Source organism: Somniosus microcephalus, chromosome 12 (genome assembly GCF_052327205.1).
Source record: "Somniosus microcephalus isolate GS21.2 chromosome 12, FLI_Smic_1.0, whole genome shotgun sequence".
In the NCBI taxonomy this organism is placed as follows: domain Eukaryota; kingdom Metazoa; phylum Chordata; class Chondrichthyes; order Squaliformes; family Somniosidae; genus Somniosus; species Somniosus microcephalus.
Genome location: NC_140998.1, coordinates 119,995,907 through 120,021,639, shown reverse-complemented (window position 1 = coordinate 120,021,639; position 25,733 = coordinate 119,995,907). Strand labels below are relative to the sequence as shown.

Sequence of the window (25,733 nt, the reverse complement as noted above, 5' to 3'; positions counted from 1 at the left end):
ATAAAAGTTGCAGGTACAATGTAAACATGGAGAATCTGAAGCATCAGCATTTTGAACACATTATAGAACCACGTCCAGTAGCAAATCTACAATAAAAAAGCCAATGTTGTGTACTAAAAAAAAATTAAACACCCAAATATAAAAGGAGGCCAGCGAAGAAAGTGTAGCACAATTCTGCTTCAGTGGAAATTTCCCTCAATGGCCAATTCTCAGAGTTCATGAGAAACATATCCTTCCAGGAACTGAACCTGCCTCTTTAAAATAAAGCAGGGCATCAGTGTTATTTTATATTTTAATAAAAATGTTTATGTTTATCATAGTTAAAGATGGTTTTTACTTTCAAACAGCCACTGGCTAAGATGTGCTTTGATCCTCCAAGACAAATATGATGTAAACTGCAAGTAGCTGCCTCAATGTAGATAGCCCAACTTCTCATCCTGATCAAGTTAATGGATGATCCATTGTGTTCCTTTGGTAACTGACGTGGAGTGGAGCATAAATGTTTTTTTTAGCTTTGTTAGAGATTGTGTTTAACTGTTATAAGAATTTATTTCTAGGCTTGAATTGCAGTACAGTTAAAGATTGCCGATTATATTCCTGGATGTTAACTCGTCAACTTCATTAACTTTATTTATGAATTTTCATCTTGTTAAATTTGGTTAGAAACAGAGCTTAAAGAAATTAAGTGGACGAAAACAAGAATTTACTGGTCAAAGCTAAAAAAAATCTAACGGGGCACAAGAAAATTACAGATTTTACCATACAGGAGGTCACCAATAAGGCAGGAATAGATGAAAGAAAAATGCACCTTTAGCCACTGAGTACATAATATGGTCAAAGAACAGTGATTTTCTTTTCCTGGACAGGGTGACAAAATTCAGTTTGAAACAAATACCAGTTGTACAGGCATATCAATGTTCAGCTTTGAAAAGGCACCAAATTAAAGTTCACAAACACACATTACTTAAATATGAAAATTTGTTCGGACTCTGCTCCTTACTCGAAATAAAAATACGTTTACCTAACCCTATTTCATGAAGATCACAAGAAAATTACGAATGAGAGCAGCCATTCTGCCCTTCTTAATTCACCCATCACAAAGAATCTTAATGGTCTTCTGTTGTAACATCTGATAGTTTCTTCGATGATTACAGGATTCTTACCTCTGCTACTTTATCTGGAAGTTTATTTCACATGTTGATCTGTGCGTGAAGAATTTCCTAATATCAGTGTTAAAATGACTAGTTTGAACGTGTCCCCTAGTTTAAAAGTAACATTCCAGATTAACTTTTTCTATACCCTTAATCATGTATCTTTCTTCAAGATCATCTCTAAAATGACTTTGTGGATGAAAATTTGAAGTCTCTCCAGTCTTTCCTTGTAACTCAGACTCCAGACACTGGGGATCAGTCTTGTGGCTCTTCTCTGCACTGTCCCCAGCACTTCAATGGCTCTCATTTCTTGGTAATCAGAACTGATCACATTATTCAAGATGTTGGGCTGGATTTTGTGGTCAGCGGCGAACGAACGCCAGCCGTTCATTACACTTGCCCATGGACTTCTATGGGCTTTTGCATTGGAAGTTCCTATCAGTCAACCGTGGAAAAAGCACAGCTGGAACCTGTGTGAACAGAGCAAGCAACTGTGTATCACCTTAATCAATCAGATTGAAGAATCGTTAATGAGCAGCAGAGTCTGAACCAAGAAGTAGAAGTTAGAATAGTGAATTAAATGTCAAATCATGTACAAAACACAAAATAAGAGAAAGATCGATTGGATTGAAAGAGATAAAAAGAGGCAGAAGGTTAAAAAAAATGGATTAATTTTTTTTTTAAATCTCCAATAATGGAAATCTAAAGGAATGAGACGTCACACTTGTTAAAGTTAATTTTCAGTGCTGAACCATATCTAAAAAGGAACAGAGCCTGGTTTCTCAAAATGAAATGGTTAAAATACCAAAGTTTGCCTACAGTTTCACGTCAGGCCATTAATACTCCCAATCTCTAATTCACCACTCAGCAATCACAAATCACTCGAGTACAGGTTGAGCGTCCCAAGTCCAGAGTTCCGCAATCCGGGACGATTGGTGGCAGGGATCCAGAATCCGTAAAATGTTCTGGAATCCGGACACCTTGAGGGAGGCTTACCAAAAACCGGAAATAGCGCAACCTGGGCCCAAGCATTTCTGGACTCGGCACGTGTTTCTGATGTCAGAAGTCCGGAAATACCGCAACCTGGGCTCGGGCGTTTCCGGACTTCAGACATCAGAAACACGTTCCGAAGTCTGGAAAAACCCGAAAGTGGAACCGAGGCCAAGCCGGAGGTTGCTGGATTCGGGACGCTCAACCTGCATCACCGTTGAAAGATTCTACGGTTAGGCAACTAGCTGACTATTTTAATTATATTTTAGTTCATGCCCTATCTCACCCTTTATTCTTAATAGGGAACTTTATGTATAATTTCTTCCCTGTATTCTCAAAGATTAGTCATTTGGATCAAATCTAAACACTTGATCTAGAATTAGTACCACCCAGGGCATATCAAACTTTAGGAACTAGATTAAATAATGTTATGTTAATTCATTTGAAGACTTTGTGGTAGAAGATATTATCTCTGAACCCTAGTGTTCCTCACCGGACAGCCCTTTATGAATGTTTCTCTACATCTACACTTGGTTTAAAGATGAGCTTCCTGTCACCAGCCTGTGCCAGGAAATGATTTTAGGCCACATCAAAAAGATTCCAGCAGCAGCCCAGATGTACAGCATAGTGATGCACTACATCATGCAGTGTCAAGACATGGGATTCTCCCCTTGTGGTTACCCACAGTGTCAAAACCTAGCCAGACTGCAAGGGGAATAAGGTACTGACTGAATCAAAGGATTTTTCTGAAGGGGATGGGGTAGGGAAAGAAAGAGGAGAAAAGTACGAGTAGGCTAGTCAACCAAAACACTCATATGCCTTCCAAGAACAGTTTCAAAAATGGTGCAACCAGAAGCAAGCAAATCAGTGAGGGGATGGCAAAGGGCATCAATGGAGATAGGAGAATTTAAAATAATAATTTGAGGATTAACAGTCCATCAATAACCCCATCTGAAAATGTGTCTCAGTTTTCTGGAAAATATTTAATTTACTATAATTAAAAAAACAAGATTCACTTTCAGATCTACTATCCCTCATCAAGTAGTCTGCCATCATTTACATCGACATCCCAGCTCTCTCTTTTACTGATGCTGCCTAATAGGGAGTGGGGGAGGGATATAATCAGGGATATGGCCCTTCCTTTGAATGATTTGAAGCAGCTCTCAGTTACTGCACAAGGCGATAATCTGTTCTACAATTGACAGCTACTCAAAGTCATAGATCGCTTGAGTTTTTTTTGGTTCCCTTCCCAGTTCCTTAAAAACTCCAACATCTGCGTCACTGATTGAGTTTCCTCTTTTCAGTACCGATATACATTACCTTACATGTTTCTCTATTTTAAATGCAATGTATTATTCAGCAGTTTAGTTGGCATGTACCTATGCATCTCTGAATAACTTCCCTCACCAAACATTCTGCTATTCCACATAATTCAGACTTTATCATCAGCAGAGTTAACAAACCACTCTGAAGGAGCTTCATTGGTCACAGCTATTTGTGCAGTAGTGAGAAGTGCATAGTCTGTTACTAATCATTGATTGGGAAAACAGAGTTTTTAAAAAGCAAGCCACAGCAAAAAGCATAATCCTCCTTTGAGGACTCCCTCAGCCATGCATCTGAAGAAACTTGGTGCAGCTCCGTGAAGGGGAGAAGCAGCAACCCTCCATCCAACCACCCTCTCTCCTTGTAGTCTAATCCAGTAACAGGGAAACTGTGATTGGGATTCACTGGATGAAGAAGGAAAATTAAAGTAGCAGCCTTTCTACTTCTCTCCGAGACCTTAGTACGAACAATTAAGAACTAGGAATGGACTCTTTCTCCCTCCGAGTGGTCCAAAAGGATGAACACTTCATGGCTAAATACAGCTGATTGCTGTATCTAATAAGGTGGTCACTTCACAGACAAACCTAGCATTTTTCATATGCTACAACACTGGCATCTATCCGGCAATGTGGAAAACTTCCCAGGTATGCCCTGTCCACAAAAATCAGGATAAATCCAATCCAGCCAATTACTGCCCCATCAGTCCACTCTCAATCATCAGCAAAGTGATAGAAGATGTCATCGACAGTGCTATCAAGCAGCACTTACTCACCAATAACCTGCTCACCGATGCTCAGTTTGGGTTCTGCCAAGACCACTCAGCTCCCGACCTCATTACAGCCTTGGTCCAAACATGGATAAAGGAGCTGAATTCCAGAGGTGAGGTGAGAGCAACTGCCCTCGACATCAAGGCAGCATTTGACCGAGTCTGGCATCAAGGAGCCCTAGTAAAACTGAAGTCAATGGGAATCAGGGGGAAAATGCTCCACTGGCTGGAGTCATACCTAGCACAAAGGAAGATGGTTGTGGTGGTTGAAGATCAATCATCACAGCCCCAGGACATCGCTGCAGGAGTTCCTCAGGGCAGTGTCCTAGGCCCAACCATCTTCAGCTGCTTCATCAATGACCTTCTCTCCAACATAAGGTCAGAAATGGGGATGTTGGCTGATGACTGCGCAGTGTTCAGCACCATTCACAACTCCTCAAATAATGAAGCAGTCCATGCCCGCATGCAACAAGACCTGGATGACGTTCAGGCTTGGGCTGATAAGTGGCAGGTAACATTCGCGCCACAGAAGTGCCAGGCAATGACTATCTCCAACAAGCGAGAGTCTAACCAACTCCCCTTGACATTCAATGGCATTACCATCGCCGAATCCCCCGCCATCAACATCCTGGGGGTCACCATTGTCCAGAAACCAAACTGGACCAGCCACATAAATACCGTGACAAGAGCAGGTCAGAGGCTAGGTTTTCTGCGGCGAGTGTCTCACCTCCTGACTCCCCAAAGCCTTTCCACCATCTAGAAGGCACATGTAAGGAGCGTGATGGAATACTCTCCACTTGCCTGGATGAGTGCAGCTCCAACAACACTCGAGAAGCTCGACGCCATCCAGGACAAAGCAGCTCACTTGATTGGCAACCCATCCACCACCTTAAACATTCACTCCCTCCACCACCGGCGTACCATGGCTGCAGTGTGTACCATCTACAAGATGCACTGCAGCAACTCACCAAGGCTTCTTCGGCAGCACTTCCCAAACCCGTGACCTCTTCCACCTAGAAGGACAGGGGCAGCAGGCGCATGGGAACACCACCACCTCCAAGTTCCCCTCCAAGTCACACACGATCCAGACTTGGAAATATATCGCCGTTCCTTCATCATCACTGGGTCAAAATCGTGGAACTCCCTACCTAACAGCACTGTGGGAGTACCTTCACCACACAGACTGCAGTGGTTCAAGGTGGCGGCTCATCACAACCTTCTCGAGGGCAATTATGGATGGGCAATAAATGCTGGCCTTGTCAGCGACACCCACACCCCGTGAATGAATAAAAAAAGATTAAGAGTCATGACTGCATCTAAACAGACAAAAAACCCTATTTTTCAAACTCCTTTCACAAACTTGACATCAGAACGCATAATGCTACAATTTTATCAATGAAGACACTAAGAATCCAAATGAATAAGTATTTGTTCTGATGATGACAACACTTTGTACAGTGATTAACTATCCATCTGAAAGATGAACAGTAATCTGCAGGCAAACAAATTATCTGTATATTGCCAGTGTCAAGAAAAACAAGTTAGTAAGTGTCAAAAAAAGTTGACTGATGTTGCTCACTCACATCTATGAAAGACCGTAAAACTCTGACCAATTTGAAACTCCTTCGAGTCATTACATATAACCTGTATTAATGCAAACATCTGTCAAAGGTGACCAGAAACATGGCATACAAGTGGGTATCTTCAAGAACGGTTGGCCATATTTGTTGCTATCACCAACTTCAGAGTTCTGCAAAATACATACATACTGTACATAGAAAATCCATTTTTGCTCCAGGATTCAGTACAATCTAAACCCATGCAAGCCAATGGCAGCCTACTCCAAGGTAAAACTCATGCTCTACAACATCATAGATGTTGATGGGTTATCAACTCCTTTGTACAATTATGATTGGAGCAGCAGTGAGGAGCTGTTGGCACTTTAAAAACAGAAGGGGTGTTGCAGCTGCTAATCAACATTCTGAATTAATCCAATGAAGTCTGCATAGAATGCCATTGGTGAAGCTTCATACACAATTTATACTTGTGGAATTCTCTCCCTTGTATACAGAGCTACCAGTCACTTACTGAAGTATGCATTAAGACATGGTAAATCTGTACAATGGCCATTGGGTCTCAGTACAATTCAGTCTTCTGTAATCTAAACACCTGGCTACATTTTGATGGGATTCTAGTTATGGTTATACCCAACTATGCTGCTATTATTCACGTCATGTCTGGGTCTGTTGTAGGTTAATTGATCGAGATTGATTGTTATGACTAATCAACAACTCCATTATCATTGTATCATGCAACAGGCAGGATGGTAGTTGGCAAACTAGATGGACCGATCTTTTTTGTCTTGCAATTCCTATTCCATTTCTTTTTATGGCCTTTTCTACCGGCACTCCCACTTTTAATTCTCTGTTTCTGCACCGTCTCTGTTCCTTTACCATTAATTCCACGTTTAGGGTATACTATTTTTGTTCTTTTCCCTCAAACTTGACAACTTCACATTTCTCAGCACTGATCATCAGCGATCCACCCATATTGCAAATCTGCCCCACCCAGTTGCCACAACCCTTATTTGGTATCAGCAAGCTTTGATATTATTCCTCACGCCCATATTCAAACCATTTATGCAAATTGTGACAAAATAAGTCCACACAGAGCCCCAAGACACACCACACCCTGTCTGTCCAGAAAACATCCATTAACCCCGGTTTTGTTCCAAATTATCTCGGTCGATGGAGCTACAGTCTGATAGCACGTGCCTTAATTTCTGCAACAATGCTCTTGTGACATTTTAAAAGACATCAAGTTGAGAAAGCAGTCAAAAAAGCATATTGGTTCCTTGGCTTTATTAATAGAGGAAGAGAGTACAAAGGTGAAATAAAGAGTAAATTGCCTTTCAAAAGCTAGGCTTTATTAACCTTAAAAAACCAGCAAGTACATGTTGAGCACCCAGTCTCAACCAAACTGTAGAAAACTGAATTTAAGATGGCCACCACAGGTCACATGGAATCAACTAACCAATAAGTTTACAGCATATATCTCAAGGCAGGAAAACAGGCAACCAATTACAATGCTTCTTATAAAACAAGAATAATCACCACAAAAAACAAGGAAGTTATGCTAAACCTTTATAAAACAATGGTTAGGCCTCAGCTGGAGTATTGTGTTCAATTCTGGGCACCACACATTAGGAAGGGGGTCAAGGCTTTGGAGAGGGTGCAGAATAGATTTACTAGAATGGTACCAGGCATGAGAAACTTCAGTTATGTGGAGAGACTGGAGAAGCTGAGGTTGTTCTCCATAGAGCAGAGAAGGTTAAGAGGAGATTTGATAGGATTACATAGGATATACGGCACAGAAACAGGCCATTCGGCCCAACCAGTCCCTGCCGGCGGTTATGCTCCACTCGAGCCTACTCCCATCTTTCCTCATATAAATCTATCAGCATAACCCTTTATTCCCTTCTCCCTCATATGTTTGTCTAGCCTCTCCTTAAATGCATCTATGCTATTCGGTTCAACCACGCCCTGTGGGAGCGAGTTCCACATTCTCACCACTCTTTGGGTAAAGAAGTTTCTTCTGAATTCCCCATTGGATTTCTTGGTGACTATCTTATATTGATGGCCTCTAGTTATGCTCTTCCCCACAAGTGGAAACATTCTCTCTGTATCCACTCTCTCAAAACCTTTCATAATTTTAAAGACCTCTATTAGGTCACCCCTCAGCCTTCTTTTTTCAAGAGAAAAGAGACCCAGCCTGTTCATCCTTTCCAGATATGTATACCCTCACATTTCTGGTATCATCCTTGTAAATCTTCTCTGCACCCTCTCCAGTGCCTCTATATCCTTTTTATAATATGGCGACCAGAACTGTATGCAGTACTCCAAGTGTGGTCTAACCAAGGTTCCATACAGGTTTAGCATAACTTCCCTACTTTTCAATTCTATCCCTCTAGAAGTAAACCTTAGTGCTTGGTTTGCTTTTTTTATGGCCTTGCTAACCTGTGTCACAACTTTTAGCGATTTGTGTATTTGTACTCAGAGATCACTTTGTTCCTCTACTTAGACTCGCACCCTCCAAGTAATAAGTGACCTCCCTATTCATCCGACCAAAATGTAATACCTCACATTTATATGTGTTGAACTTCATTTGCCAATTATATGCTCATTCTGCAAGTTTATTAATATCCTCCTGTAATTTGTTGCAGTCCTCCTCAGTATTGATTATCCCCCCCCCCAATTTGGTGTCATCCACAAATTTAGAAAAAGTGTTTTTGATTCCAAAGTCTAAATTGTTAATGTAAATTGTGAACAACAGTGGTCCCAGTACTGATCCTCGTGGAACACCATTTCCCACCTTCTGCCACTGTGAATAGCTACCCTTTACCCCTACTCTATGCTTTGAAGCCAGCAAGCTATCCATTCTGTTACTTGTCCCCTGACTCCGCATTCTCTGACCTTGGTCATCAGTCTATTATGGGGTACCATATCGAAGGTCTTTTGAAAATTGAGAGATGTTCAAAATCATGAATGGTTTTGATAGAGTAAATAAAGAGAAACCGTTGCCAGTAGCAGGTGGTCAGTAATGAGAGGGCACAGATTAAAGGTGATTGGCAAAAGAACCCGAGGCGACATGAGGAAACAGTTAAAAAAAAAACACCGCAAATTGTGATCTGGAAAGCGCTGCCTGAAAGGGTGGTGGAAGCAGATTCAACAGTAACTTTCAGTAGGGAATTAGATAAATACTTGAAGGGAAAAAAATTACAAGGCTATGCTGATAGAGCTATCTAATTAATACCACTCCCCTGATCTATCAAAGAGCCGGCACAGGCACGATGGACTGAATGGCCTCCTTCTGTGTTGTATCATTCTATGATCTTAAAGTCCATATATACAACCTCCAATCCATTCCTTTAACCTGAACACCAATTTCTTTAAAAAGCTCAAGTTTTCAATCCTCCTTAAATAAGCAAATTATGTCTTGGAACAAGGGAGTAGTTTATGCAACACCCTTGTTCAAGGGAAAAGGAGGATAAGCCAGTTGTGGGCAAACTCTTAGAATCCATAATTCAATATCAATTTAGTAAGCATTTAGAAATATATGGGTTAATCAAGGACAGGCAGCACAAAAATGGAAGGAAAGTTGTTTTTGACCAAATTTAATAGAATTTCTTTTGAAGAATTGGTTTAAGGAATGAGGTTGATGGAGTGCACATGGATTTTCAGAAAGTGTAAAAATATATTACAGGAGGTTTTTAGATAAATTTAGACAGATCGTATAGACAGAAAAAGAAAGATGCATTTGTATAGTGCCTTTCATGACCTCAGAACATCCCAATGCGCTTTAAGAACATAAGAAATAGAAGGAGTAGGCCATTCGGCCCTTCGAGCCCGCTCTGCCATTCAATAGGATCATGGTTGATCTTCTATCTCAACTCCACTTTCCCGCACAATCCCCATATCCCTTGATTCCCTTAATATCTAAAAATCAATTGATCTCTGCCTTGAATATACTCAACGACTGAGCCTCCACAGCCCTCTGGGGTAGAGGATTCCAAAGTTTCACCACCCTCCGAGTGAAGAAATTTCTCCTCTTCAGTCCTAAGTGCCTGACCCCTTATTCGGAGACTGTGACCCCTGGTTCTAGACTCCCCAGGGGAAACATCCTCCCTGCATCAAGCCCTGTAAGAATTTAATATGTTTCAATGAGATCACCTCTCATTCTTCTAAACTCTAGGGAATATAAGCCTAATCTACTCAATCTCTCCTCATAGAAAATCCCCCCCCCGCCCCAGGAACCAGTCTGGTGAACCTTTGTTGCACTCCCTCTATGGCAAGTATATCCATCCTTAGGTAAGGAGACCAAAACTGTACACAATACTCCAGGTGTGGTCTCACCACAGCCCTAAATAACTGCAGTAAGATGTCTTTAGTCTTATACTCAAATCCTCTTGTAATAAAGGCCAACAACCCATTTGCTTTCCTAATTGCTTGCTGTACCTGCATGTTAACTTTCAGTGATTCATGTACAAGGACACTCAGGTCCCTCTGAACACCAACATTTCCCAATCTCTCACCATTTAAAAAATACTCTGCTTTTCTATTTTTCCTACCAAAGGTGGATAACTTCATATTTCTCCACATTATATTCCATTTGCCATGTTCTTGCCCACTCACTTAACCTGTCTATATCCCCTTGCAGCCTCTTTGCATCCTCCTCACAACTTACATTCCCACCCAGCTTTGTATCATCAAACTTGGATATATTACATTTGGTCCCCTCATCCAAATCATTGATGTAGATTGTAAATAGCTGAGGTCCAAGCACTGATTCTTGTGGTACCCCACTAGCTACAGTCTCCCAACCCGAAAATGACCCGTTTATTCCTACTCTCTGTTTTCTGTCCGTTAACCAATCCTCAATCCATGCTAGTATATTACCCCCAATCCCAAGAGCCCTACTTTTGTTTAGTAACCTCTTGTGTGGTACCTTATCGAATGCCTTCTGAAAATCCAAATACACTCATCCACTGGTTCCCCTTTATCTATCCTGCTAGTTACAATCTCAAAAACGTAAGATTTGTCAGACATGATTTCCCTTTCATAAATCCATGTTGACTCTGCTCAATCCTATTATTACCTTCTAAGTGCCCGGTTACCATGTCCTTAATAATAGATTCTAGTATTTTCCCTACTACTGATGTCAGGCTAACTGGTCTACAGTTCCCCGTTTTCTCTCGCCCTCCTTTCTTAAATAGTGGGGTTACATTTGCTACTTTCCAATCCACAGAAACTGTTCCAGAATCTATGGAATTTTGGAAGATGACATCCAATGCATCCACTATCTCTATAGCCACCTCTTTTAAAACCCTAGGATGTAGGCCATCAGGTCCAGGGGATTTATCAGCTTTCAGTCCCATTAATTTCTTCAGTACTATTTCCTTACCAATACTAATTTTTTTCAGTTCCTCATTCTCGCTAGACCCTTGGTTCTCCACTATTTCCGGAATGTTTTTTGCATCTTCTTCCGTGAAGACAGACACAAGTATTTGTTTACTTACTCTACCATTTCCTTATTCACCATTATAATTTGTCCTGTCTCAGCCTTTAAGGGACCCACGTTTACTTTTGCTAATCTTTTCCTTTTTACATACCTATAGAAGCTTTTACAGTCTGTTTTTATGTCTCTCGCTAGTTTACTCTCATTCTATTTTCCGTTTCATCATCAATTTCTTGGTCCTCCTTTGCTGAATTTTAAAATCCTCCCAATCCTCAGGCTTACTACTCTTTCTTGCAACATTATAGGCCTCTTCCTTTAATCTAATACTATCTTTCATTTCTCATTAGTCACGGGTGGACCATTTTTCCCATGGTGTTTTTATTCCTTAAGGGAATGTATATTCGTTGCGAATTATGAATTAGAAACAAAGATAGGAGCAGGAGTAGGCCATTCGGCCCCTCGAGCCTGCTCTGCCATTTAATGAGATCATGGCTGGTCATCCAAATTCAGTACCCTGTCCCTGCTTTCTCCCCATATCCCTTGATCCCTTTAGCCTTAAGAAATATATTTAACTCCTTCTTGAATATATTTAATGAATTGGCCTCAACTGCCTTCTGTGGTAGAGAATTCCACATGTTCACCACTCTCTGGGTGAAGAAATTCTTCATCTCAGTCCTAAATGGCTTACCCCTTAATCTTAGACTGTGACCCCTTTATTTCTTTAAATGTTTGCCATTGCTTTTCTACTGTCATATCTTTTAATCTAGTTTCCTAACCTACCTTAGCCAACTCGCCTTTCATACCTACGTAGTTTGCTTAGTTCAGATTTAGGACCCTAGTTTTGGACTTAACTAAACGCAACATAAAATTCTATCATTATGATCACTGCTCCCCAGAGGCTCCTTTACTACAAGGTTATTAATTAACCCGGCCTCATTGCATAATACTGATCTAAAATTGCCAATTCCCTAGTAGGTTCCTCAACATACTGATCTGGAAAACTATCTTGAATGCATTCCATGAACTCTTCCTCAGCACTATTACTGCAAATTTGGTTTGCACTTGCACCCAATGAAGTAGGGTTTTATATACAGGGGTAGAAGAGAAGAGTAAGGAAATTAATGTATTAAAAAAATTACTTCGAGCAGTTAGGAGTAATGTGTGCAGTTAGAGTGCTCCATTATAAAAAGGATAGGAAAGCCAGAGAGTATACAGTGTACATTCACAAGCATGTCAGGGATAGGACATTATTGTTACAAGGAGAGATTGGAGATACTGGGACCATATACAATGGAGCAAAGAAGGCCAAGGGGAGATTTAATAGAGGTTTTTAAAAAAAAATTATATTTTGATAGAGTGAATAGGAAAAGACTACTGCCTCTGGTTGGGGAGTCAGTCAAAAGGGATTATCAATTTAAAATCTCAGTAAGAGTGGTCAGGAGAAATTTCTTTACACAGGGTTGTTGGAGCATGTAATGCTTTACACGGAGTGGTTAAGGCAGAGACCATTGCTTCTTTTAAGAGATCATTGGATAAATATTTGAAGCAGAGAAATATACAAGATTATGGGATCACAATAGCCTCTTTCTGTAAACATCTATGGTTCAAATTAGTCAAACTTGACCTACACTTCACAAATTCATAGAACTGAAGTCAGCCATTCAGTCCCTCGAGCCTGTTTGTCATTCAATTACAGTAGATCACGGCTGATCTGTACCTTAGCCCCTTTGTTCCATATCACTGGCTACCCTTAACTAACAAAAATCTATCAACCCCATTCTTGAAAATGTTAATTCACCCTGTATCCACAGCATTTTCTTTTGGGGGGGGGGGGGGGGGGGGTTCTAGATTTCCACTACCGTGTGTGGGGAAAAACTGCTTCTGATTTCACTCCTCGTTGGGCTAGCTCTAATTTTAATTTTGCCCCTTCAGGATTCCCCCACCACAGGAAATAGTTTCTCTGTATCTACCCACTCAAGTCTCTATCATTTTAAATATCTTGATTAGATTACTCCTCTACTTCCTCAACTTGAGGGAATACAAGCCATGTTTATGCAACCTGTCGATAATTTATCCATTTAAGCCCTGGTATAACAAGGCCAATATATCCTTCCTGATTTAGTTTCAGATTTCCAGCATCCGCAGTATTTTGCTTTTGTATATCTTTCTGGAGGTTTGCTGCCCAAAACTGAACACACCAGCCCATAGGGGTCGGGACCAAAGTTCTGTACAACTGAAGCATCACTATTTCACTTTGAAATTCCAGCCCCCTGAGATAAAGACCGACATTCCATTAGCCTTTTTGGTTACTTTTTGTACCCGTGCACTAGCCTTTAATGATTTGTATACATTGAGACCTAAATTCCTTTGCTCCTCCACATCTCCTAGTCTCTCACCATTAAGAACATTTTCTGATTTATCTTTCTCAGATCCAAAGTAGATAACCTCATTTCCCCACATTGAACACCATCAGCCATAGATTTGCCCACTCACAAAGTCTGTCTATGTCCCTTTGCAACTTCCGGCTCCCATCCACACAACAACTTGAAACTTAGCCCGTGTCTTTCCAAATGTTCACTAATTTCATCCCATTTTGTTGACTCTAGTCTGCCTCAAAGTTTGGAGGCATGTGGGGACACATGAAAGACACAAATCTGGTTCAGATCACAATGGAATAATGGAGTACTATTGTTACTCTCCTGAATTATGCCATCATATAGTTAAATATTGAGCAGTACGAACACACCCCTAAACATAAGATGCTCAGATCTCTTATAGGAGTGATATCACTGTATCAAAGAGAACATCCAAGGCAAGAAAGTAAAATAATAAAGGACCATCATTTACCCTTTTCCCAGAAAAACAGACAGTTGCAGAATTCAATCACCACAGTAAAAATCCCAGAATATCATGCAATAAAACTGAAATATGTCTTATCCAGTTACCATAGATCAGTGACTCTGATAATACATAACATTCCTATCGTGATAAAATTGCATGCTCTCCAACTCACGACGGGGGATGTTCATCCCGTGACATATTTTTGGTGTCATGCTGCTTCAGTCGTGCTTTGAAATATATTTCAGTTTTTAAAAAATAGCTTTTTAGAGCTATTTTCTTTCACTTCCTTCTCATTGCTCTCTGTCCATTTGACCATGTTCCTCCTTACTCATTCAAACTTCCTGGAGACCAACTGATTGCACCAGCTCAATTTGCAAGTTACTTTTCATACAATCTGAATTCAATCTAAACTTTTGTTCCTTCTGGTTAATCTCACCAGAGGAGCCCGTTCATTAATCTTTTAGTATTAACTCAACTTTTCCTCGGTTTATCTCCCTGTTCCATTTTACTTATTTCTCTGCTGTGAGAGATGCCTCCACCATTATCCAAGCCCACTATTTCATGAAAATATTAACCTAACAGGGCAAGGAATAAATAATGTTTCCTTTATCTCCCCACCTCCATGGCCCGAGAAGTCTGCTTTGATGCCATTATTGGTGTCTGGCACAGAAAAGCCTCTTATTTCATTAATTTATTTCTTGCACTGTTCCTTATCCCATCTCCATTTATGGTTTCATTCCAATAATTAATTCATTTTCCTATTCCATGACCCAGTTTCTTGGATTCACCACCACTACCCCACTGGTCGAGAAGCTTAATTTATTTATAGCCCTGTTTGGTTCATTCACCGCTGCACCTCCTGCTGGACAAGAAGTCCACGCCACAGGAGACACCTGCGACTTCAACATACTTTTGCCTCATTCCCCACCCCAATTTATTTGGCTCGTCCCAATAATTAAAAATATTTTCCCCCTGTTCCATACTCCAGTTTATTTGATTCACCACCATAATTCATTAATTTCCCTACTCTGTGCCCCCAATTATTTGATTTAGCATTATTATAATAAAAAAAGAGGGCCACTCATTTACAGTTTTCACAGAATAATAGTTGAAAAAGTTAACCCCAAGCACCAAGAAAAATAGTGGAAAATCATGCAATAAAAACACAATTTGACTTGCTCAATACTATACATCAGTGGCCCTGATAATACCTTGTGTCTTAAAAAGCACAACATGTATCCTGACACTGATCAACATCACTGCTATAGACAGCACCCCATGAGGTTGCTATTGCCAGAGTATACGCTGCTTTACAATAGGGGTGTTATGCCATGTCCATCCCTTCACCCCATTATTGACGACAGCGCTTTCACTTGCCTTGGCACGTCTCTGATGGGATTCTTCTATATCACTCCACCTCTCCTCGTTTGAAATTACTGTTCCAAGAAGGTTTTTAATCACCCATCATAATCTTTCTCTTTCCCTCAAACCCCCCCCCCCCCAAACTAATGTTCATTAGTGCTTTAATGAGGGAATTCCATGACTCTGGCCATTATTTGCGAAAGCGATAAGTTCCTCACGCACCCTTGCTCTCGTGTGTAAGTGTCCCAACCCTGGCAGTTTAGGTTGGTAAGCTTTATGTAAACATTGAATTAAGTGTTTTATGATTGGCTCCCAGAAAAATAAATAAGTACGTTTTTCTTAAATAATATCATAGCAGCATAAATAAACACACAGATTCCATTCAGTGCCTCTGTGGAACAGTAAACATATGGTTGCTTTAAAAAGTGTTTTTTTTTAAAACTTTGAAACAGCAAAACTCAGTTTGCACTTTTTGCATCTTGGAAAGTGGATGGCAGGGCTTGCAAAAGCATCCTCTGTGAATGGCTGGTCTTGATACCAAAGCGTGACAGGGAAAGTGCTACAGGGAGCAAATGACAAGAATTGACTGCTATATACACAACTTCTATTGTATTACTAGTGGATCTTCCATCGCATTGTCAAATGTAAAGCTGGAGAATGGTGTTTTATAGAGGAAGCCGGCATGGCATGCTCGTGTCGATGATGCTGGTGTCAGAGGATACAGTTTTGGGATGGGGATGTTGGTTTTGCATTAATTTGGGAAGTGCTATGGAAGTTGCAAAGTGAGGTGTACTGTATGCTAATAAATAGTTTGAGGGAGATAAATTGGGGGGCGAAGGGAATTATTTTGGGGTTCTTTGTTGAGACAGAGTAGTGGATAATGAGTAGTTGAAGGTTAAGGAGTTCGGTGAGTCGAGCATTTGGGGAATTAGGGTAATCAGTAATCAAGGTGAGCAGGGTGGTGTGGTAAGAATTCTGATGGGGGAAGTAGGTAATAATAGGGTGTAGGTAGCACGTGGGAAAAGGATAAAGAGTTACTGAGGGTAGTGCGTACTGAAAGAGAGGGCAGCTGAGATGGGGAGTGAGAAGTTTGGATGCCGGGTTGGAGGTACTGAGGCAATGACTATTTGGAAGAGTGGGTAGCTGGGAAAAGGGAAGAGTTTGGAAATGGGCACAGGGGTGAAAGCAGTCATGGTGCAGTACAGGGAGGTGGGAGAGATGGTGGAGGCAGAGTAAGAGAGAGAACTGAAGGCTGTAGTTTGAAATAAATATAACTAGAGGAGAGTTGCATGGATGAGGAGAACCAGATAAAAAGCAGGGCTAAGTGAATGTAGGGAGCCATAAAGGAGACGGGATGAATGCTTTGCCCTCAAATTAATTAGCACCTCCGTGCACTACCAGGCAACATAAACAAAGGAAAAGGGTTTCCCCAAATTAATGTACGAGATATAAAAGCAGCAGAAAAGGCTTTCACCCAACCTAATAAATTAAAACAGCAGCATAGCAGGCTGCCAGGCAATATAAAACAAGGGACTTCTCAAATAAATGTGACCTTCAGCCTTAGAATGGGTTTTGGGAAATTAAAAGGTCAGGTGTCGGCAGGCTGGCAATTTAAGTGTTCAGAATCGGCTAAAGTAAAAGTTATTAAATAAAACTGGCCTGAGTGTTCTTTCCAGAAGTTACCAAAACTTTAAAAAAAAATCAACCTCCAATAAGTCAGCTAGCAATGTGAAACATGAGCAGGGCTTAGAGAATGGGGTCCTCCCCCATCCCTTCTCCCCGCAAGTAAATGAATTATAAATCTAAATAAAAGCAATGTTTGCAGGGAACAGGCTTGCTGCAAGCTAATTTAGTAAAAGAGAGATTAAATAGTTAAGAGAGAAAATAAAAAGTTACAATTTTTTTTTTTTTTTTAAATACGAGAATTGGAACATACAGACAAGCTTGGCATGAATGAATTAACAATACGATAGCAGCCTGAGTAGGAGTGGGCTGGTAGCGAATTACCTGATTGAATGAAAACATGCTCAGAGAAACTGGAAGGAAAGATTCAAATTAAAAATTAGATTAAAAAAAAATTGTAACAGTTGGCAGCTTGATGGGGACCAAGCAGGAGTGACCAAGGAAAGGATTTGGTCATAGTGGCAAAAGAGGAATCTCAGAATTAAGAGTATGATAAAGCCATGTAAAAAAAAATGTTGAAAAAAAAAGTATCCGAGAGCCACACACCCAGACATGGCTAAACTGTGACACAGGAAGTGCATGCCAAACTCAGAATTTTTAATTAGTTACTAGCAGATCTCCTGCGGAGTTACTCAGTGAGTCAGTAGATACGTAGCCTTATAACAAGGATATCATCAACAGGGAAAAGTATGGGGGTGGGAAGTGCAAGAGGAAGCAAGTGATACTTACAGGAAATGCAGTGTATGTAATACTTGCAATATATAAATTTATAAAGATGCACACACACACAGGTTTGCCTGATGTGTCTATGGAATTGGTTTATTCTTGCTCTTTTCTTCTGGTTTTCAATCTCTGGCTTTTTCCTTCTTCTGTCTGTCCGCTTTTTGCATTTTTCACGTCATTTTTAAATGCTATTTTTAAATAAATGGTTGTGCGTCTGCTCTCCCTCTTGTGTGTTTCTTTTGCGTTTTCATTCTTCTTTTTCCCCTCCCTTTTGATCTGGGTGACTTTTTGGGCCTCAGGTGGTGTCCAGAAGGTGGAGAGGGAATGGGCCTGGAGACTGCTGGAGGGTGCATCAAGAGAAGAGGTCACATTTTCAGGTGGAGGAGTCTGAAGACCACATTTCTGTTTGGAAGAATAGCAGTGAGTGGGAGGCCATGAGATTTGAGACACATGTGGTGTCTGAGGAGGAGCGAGGCTGAATTTTCAGGCAACGGAGATAGGAAGAGATACGAGGAGCAAAAGAAAACAAATTGAAGGGGATGGTTATGCGGTGCATTGCATCACAACACCATATACATTGAAATCACAAATCTCAGGAGTGGGGAGGATTGAATGGCATGAACAATGCAAGTACAATCCACTCTTCATATTTCAAAGTTGCTCAATTTGAATTAAAATCATAATAATATCCTTGTGCGGTTTCATTAAAATTGCCCAATCTGCAACACTGAATAATGACATTTTAAAAACTGTAAATTAACAGGAGTATACTGTATTTGGAAAATAAACCTCCCAGGTATGACAATACATTACATAAGGAGCACATAATATACACGTTACATACAAAAATATAGATAGAAGTAGTTCTGATTACAGCAAAGAGAGGCTTTATTCCCGCCCCATCCGCCGTAATGTTATCAGATGTTGGCTATTATGGTTTCAACACATCACTACAGATTAATACAAATGACTATACAATTGAAAAATGTAGTTCCTACCGTTTTGTCCCGGAGCCTTTCTCCGTGGATAAGAAAATCATCACAGCCACTTTCATCCAGATGAACTTTAAAAACAGTGACACAGCTGAGGCCGCCCCCTCCCAGTGGCACCCATCCTCCACTCGAGTCATCACGGGTCATCACCACTGCTCGCACACGTGCAAAGTAACTATCACTGCGAAAAGACGGCAGAAAATTAGATTTTTTTCTCTTCCTGGAAGAGATTCAGTTTCCTACCCCCACCCACATTTGCTTCCCAGCCTATGTACAAACCAATCTTGATGGGAAGGTAACTCACTCCAAAGCCTGCAACAATACAGCTCTACACCAGTGGCTAGGAAGTGCATGAGAGTCAAGTGTCTTCCTTATGCACCCCATCCAGCACTTCCCAGAACAACATGGCAGAGATCAGAATATTGGTAGAGTGGGGGAATTGAACTTTATCACTGTGCTGCCCAGGCAACATCTCTAGAAATTAGGAGATATAATTTGCAATAATTATAAAACACACACCATGAAATGGACCATTTTACAAAGGAAGATTGTAGTCAGATTTTAGTGGGTACACAGCATACTGCAATGTATGGTTATAGATTAAAAATTGAACTGGTTAGACTATTAAATGTCACCTTTCAAATGAATCATACATAATGAAATGCGATTACTACAGCTTCATAATTCAGAGACACTTTAGTTCAAGAAACACCCGTTCAGATAAGTGAATAATTTAGCTAACTATTCAGCATTACTTCCAATATTGTACTGTATTAAATATTAATTCAGGACAGAAATGGATATCAGATGGGGTGCAGCAAGGTCCAGATAACCAGTTAATTTGGATAAGTGCATTCATCTAAATCTGTGAAAAGGGATTAGAACTAATGCTACTTCATTTTATTTTTGAAACATGGAAACCTTCCACTGGTAAGTTAACACTTCCACACAGTTTCCTCCCCCAAAAGATATTTTACTTCATGAAGGTGATAGCATCTTTGCAAAAAGCTATAGAGTTAACGTTTCAGGTCTATCATCTTGAAAGGTCATCGACCTGAAACGTGTTCTCTCCACAGATGCTGCCTGACCGGCTGAGCATCTATAGTATTTTGCTTTTGCAAATACAGGTAGACTATCCTTTATCCGAAAACCTCGGGACCAGCCGAGTTTCGGATAAAGGAGAATTTCGGATTTCGGAAGGTGGGTCGGCGGGGGGTCGTGCGCACGACTTACGCTGACGCTCAGCGTAAGTCAGTCGGGGGTCGGGGCCGGCGGGGTACGCGGGGGGGGGGGTCGGCGGTTGTCAGGGCTGGCGGGGTCCGCGGGGGGGTCGGCGGCTGGCGGGGTCCGCGGGGGGGTCGGCGGTTGTCGGGGTCCGCGGGGGGGGGGTCGGCGGTTGTCGGGGCCCGCGGGGGGGGTCGGCGGTTGTCGGGGCTGGCGGGGTCCGCGGGGGGGGTCGGCGGTTGTCGGGGCTGGCGGGGTCCGCGGGGGGGTCGGCGGTTGTCGGGGCTGGCGGGGTCGGCGGTTGTCGGGGCCGGCGGGGTCCGCGGGGGGGTCGGCGGCTGGCGGGGTCGGCGGTTGTCGGGGCCCGCGGGGAGGTCGGCGGTTGTCGGGGCTGGCGGGGTCGGCGGCTGGCGGTTGTCGGGGGGGTCGGCGGGGGGTCGTGCGCACGACTTACCCTTTATCCGAACTTCCGCAACCGGAACCCTCTAAAAACCGAAGGTTTTTTCGTTCAGCGTAAGTCGTACGCACGACTTACGCTGAACGAAAAAACCTTCGGTTTTTAGAGGGTTTCGGTTTTCGGAAGTCCGGATAAAGGGTAGTCTACCTGTAGCTATATAGTTACAATTTTATAAAACAAACAGAACATCAGTGAGGGAGGTTTTGAATCTATTTCTGTCTAAATGATTTCAAAACCCGTTTGTACTGCCTAAACAGCTGCATATTGTATACAAACTGCTGCCAATTCAATGTTGGACAGACAATCATTTTCCATTCACCCATCCTGTCTGAAGCTTTTGATGCATCCATTTCCTCAAATGAACTCACCCAAAAAAGGTGAGTACAGAGGCCTCCATGAAGCATTTTAAACCATTTCAGCAGCTATAAAGGAGTGGAGGAATAAGGAAGTCTGAACTTTTGTGGGGGGGGGGTGGCGAGATGAAGAAACAGAATCTTCTCATATATCCTCTTAGGGATCATCTTCCTTTGCCATCTTGTATAAACCACTCGAGATTTCCTGTTTACCCACTCTTTCTGTCTCAATTGCTGGGAAATACCCCATGACAAGTGTGGCATTGAAACAACAGGGTCAAAGTGGTCAGTCTTGGTAAATAATGACATAAAAGCATCAGAATGAACTGGATGGGTGAATGGCCATTTATCATTTGTGCATGGTCTCTCTTCTCTTCTGCTCTTTCAATCCCCAAGTTTTGGTCCTTCTAATGCTTTTTATCCCAGCTTCACATTGCCTTTTCCCCTCAAAGATTTAATTTTCACTCATACAACGATCAAAATTTAGTGAAAACTGCATTACTTTTAGGACAGATTTATCCACAAGTATTTTTTCTGACATCCACAAATTGGGTCTAAAACAAAATGAGTTGAGGAGAGGGAGGAATAGTTTTCCACTAGTATTTGTGTATTCAAATATCATGTTAATGGATAGTAAAAGCAGCATTTTGTCACTAGCCAACATTACAGTAAATCTTGTTATTGACACAAACATATACAATTAGATAAGGTAACCTGAAATTGCATCAGATTATCTCAAACCATATAAAATGTTTTCAAGTCACTGAGTAAACAATTGATGTGGAATGATTTGGTGTCCAGTTCAAAACGTGAACTTTATCTCCTTTGAAAACTGGTGAGATATGGCCCAATTGATTTTATAGCAACTTTTGTATTATTTTGACAAATAACATAGCTTCAATGTTCTCCCTAAGACCACGCGTCAATCGCGAGATCCCACGCAGGCTGCTCACCAGATGCTGCTGCTGGAAGAGATACCGCACAGCAAATTTAAAGGGCCAGCGCAGGAACAAAATTCAAGGGAACATTGCACAGGTTACTGTGGTAATGGGATACGCTTGCTCCTTAACATCTCATCCGAAAGACAGCAACTCCAACAGTGCAGTACTCCCTCAGCACTGCACTGGAGTGTCAGCCTAGCTATATGTGCTCAAGTCCCTGGAGTGAGACTTGAACCCACAACCTTCTGACTCAGAGGCGAGTGTGCTACCAACTGAGCCACAGCTGAAACTCCAGTGCAGTTTTGAAAGCCACGATTGAATCTGCCTCCATCACCCTTTCAGGCAGTGCATTCCAGATCTCCGCTCAACCGTCTCTGCTCCAAGAACTACCCCAGCTTTTCCAATCTATCCACGTAACTGAAATCCCTCATCCCTGGAACCATTCTTGTAAATTTTTTCTGCACCCTTTCTAAAGCCTTCACATCGTTCCCAAGTGCGGTGCCCAGAATTGGACACAGTACTCTAGTTGAGGCCAAACCAGCATTTTATAAAGGTTCGTCATAACTTCCTTGCTTTTGTACTCTATGCCTCTATTATGAAACCCAGTATCCCGTATGCTTTTTCTTTTTAAAACCACTTTCTCAAAATGCCCCGTCACCTTCAACGATTTGTGCACATATATCCCCAGGTGTCTCTGTTCGTGCGCCCACTTTAGAATTGTACACTTTAGTTAAATTGCCTCTCCTCATTCTTCCTACCAAAATGTAGCACTTTGCACTTTTCTGCATTAAATTTCATCTGCCACGTGCCCACCCATTACACCAGCCTGTCTATGTCCTCTTGAAGTCTATCACTATCCTCCTCACTTTTCACTATACTTCCAAGTTTTGTGTCATCTGCAAATTTTGAAATTCTGCCCTGTACACCCACATCCAAGTCATTAACATATATCAAGAAAAGCAGTGGTACTAGTACCAACCCCTCAGGAACATCACTGTGTACCTTCCTCCAGTCCGACAAACAACCCTTCCTCTTGCTACCCATTTACTATTTATATGCCTATTAGAAGACTTTTGGATTCCCGTTTATGTTAGCTACCAATCTATTCTCATACTCTCTCTTTGCCCCTCTTATTTCCTTTTTCACTTCCCCTCTGAACTTTCTATATTCAGCCTGGTTTCTCACTTGTATTCTCAACCTGACATCTGCCATACGCCCCCTTTTTCTGCTTCATCTTACTCTATCTCTTTCGTTATCCAGGGAGCTCTGACTTTGGTTGCCCTACCTTTCCCCCCTCGTGGGAATGTACCTCAACTGTCCCCAAACCATCTCTTCTTAAAAGGCAGCCCATTGTTCGATTACAGTTTTGCCTGCCAATCTTTGATTCCAATTTACCCAGGCCAGATCCATTCTCAACCCAATCAAATTGGCCTTCTTCCAATTAAGTGTTTTTACTCTAGGTTGCTCACTGTCCTTTTCCATAGCGAATCGACACCTTATGATACTATGATCACTGTTCCCTAAATGTTCCCCTACTGGCATTTGCTCTACTTGACCCACCTCATTCCCTAAAACCAGATCCAGCAATGCCTCCTTCCTCATTGGGCTGGAAAGTTCTCCTGAACACACTTCAGAAATTCTTCCCCCTCTCTGCCCTTTACACTATTTTGCTATCCCAGTCTATATTAGGATAGTTGAAGTCCCCCATTATCACTACTCTATAGTTCTTGCATCTCTGTGATTTACCTGCAAATTTGCTCCTTTATATCCTTCCCACTATAGAATACACCTAATAGTGGAATGGCACCTCTATTGTTCCTCAAATCTAACCAAATAGATTCTGTCTTTGACCTCTCCAGGACATACTCTCTTTCCAGCAACATAATTTAAAAGCAGTTTTATTCAGCGAGGGTCTGAACCTTTGATTTCTGGTTTGTCATTTTCATTATGCCACACAGTTCTTTTAGTTAAATGATAGTGTAACTTTTGGACGAGGAATTAAACGAAGGCCCCTGTCTGCCCTCTTAAGGGGATGTAAAAGAACCCATGGCACTATTCAAGGAAGAGCAGGAGATTTCTGACCAATATTTATCTCAACCAACAGCACCTAAAACAGATGATCTGGTCATTATCTCATTGCTGTTTGTGGGACCTTGCTGTGTGCAAAATTGGCTGCTGCGTTTTCTACACTACAACAATTACTACACTTAAAAAAAAAAGTACTTCATTGGCTGTAAAGTGCTTTGGGATGTCCTTAAAGACGCTATATAAATCCAAGTCTTTCTTTTTTCTAACCCATCTCACATACTTATTAATCCATCTTTTCCTCCAGGTTTATTCTACATTTGTTACTTGTTGATTTAAACCAGTACTTAATCCACTATCCCAGCTAGTCTAGCGAGAGGATAAATCAAGCAGTCGATGCAATTTATGGCACTAACCATCAATACTAGATTTTTCATTTTGCAGGCAACTCATTTCTTCCCTTTCAGGTATCCTGTTTAACAAAGTAAACAGCTGCTGTGCTTGCAATGGAAGCCTAAAGAGTGAGTAATGCCACAAGCAAACCAAGTATATTCAGTGCCTCACTCCAATTCACAGGAAGGACCAGGAAACCAGAAGCCACGTCAATCACACCAAAAGGGCAAGAGGCAATCATCCTCCAAGCACAGTCCAAAACCTGACTTTTACACACCAGCCACCTGGCCACCAGGGAACCCAGGCATGAAAAGGTCACATCACTAATTTAGTATGCTTTCAGCATTTCCAGTAAATCAGGCACCGAAGTAAAATAATTGCACTGCTATGGTACCAAGGTTTATTGAAGAAACCATTACATTCAATTACCCACAATGTCCTAACTGCATTTGCTCTGACGCCTGGGACAGCTGGATGAAGCACTAATTGTGCATTTCATGGACGCAATTTTGTTCATTTTTATTAGTATAAAAACAAAATATTTTGCATCATATTTAACACCAGGCCTTTTGCTTTTCAATATTTTGCACTTTACAAGGGTATGGTAACTACCCATTCTGATGCAAAATTTTGACTGCTAAAATTTACTAACAGGCGACTCGTAAAAAGCATTAAAAAAATAAAAGCACAAACTAAGCTCACAGTATTTGCTAAATGTAGTAACCTGGGAGCTGATAATGTCCTGCGACACATCACCCTATGGAGTGGGGGCAGTGTTGGCCCACCGCATGCCAGATGGAGCGGAAAGGCCCATCGGGCTTGTTTCACGCACGCTCACAGCTGCGGAAAATAACTATTCACAGCTTGATAAAGAGGGGTTGGCCATTATATTTGGAGTAAAGAAATTCCATAAGTACATATATGGGAGGAAGTTTGTAATCAGTACTGACCACTAGCCTCTTATTAGCTTACTGAATGAGATGAAAGCGGTGCCTCAAATGGCATCACAGAGAATAATGAGATGGGCAGTAATACTAAGAGCCTATGAATATGTGATCACGTACAGAGCCGGCAAGGAAAACGGGAACGCGGATGCTCTCAGCCGCCTGCCCCTCTCAAAATCTCCTCGCAGTACTTCCCGAGGAGCACGTCCTGATGCTGGATCAGGAGATCAGTCCCCTGATGACTTCAGCGCAAATCCAGGGCTGGACAGCCAAGGACCCCGTTCTGTCAAGGGTCCGTGAGTATGTGTTGAAAGGCTGGCCAGATCACCGTGAGGGACCGGAGTTCGCGCCGTACAGACAGAGACAGCACGAGCTCAGTGTCCAAGATGGATGTGTACTATGGGGAGCACGCATCATAGTCCCAGAGCGGGGGCGCTCTACTTTGATGGAACAGTTGCATCAATCGCACCCAGGAATGACTAGAATGAAAGGACTGGCTAGGAGCTACCTGTGGTGGCCTAACTTGGATGCTGAAATTGAGTCAAAGGTAA

At 41.7% G+C, this 25,733-nt stretch overlaps 1 protein-coding gene across 3 annotated transcripts in view; it reads right to left on the bottom strand.

Annotated features, from left to right (window-relative positions):
* spred1 (sprouty related EVH1 domain containing 1) overlaps positions 1-25,733 on the bottom strand; it is a 118,799-nt gene that overhangs the window by 44,828 nt on the left and 48,238 nt on the right. For all 3 annotated transcript variants that reach the window (XM_086003473.1, XM_086003474.1, XM_086003475.1), the window contains exon 2: positions 18,852-19,026. In XM_086003473.1, the coding sequence (XP_085859599.1) occupies positions 18,852-19,026 (175 nt within the window). The remainder of the gene's footprint in view (positions 1-18,851; positions 19,027-25,733) is intronic.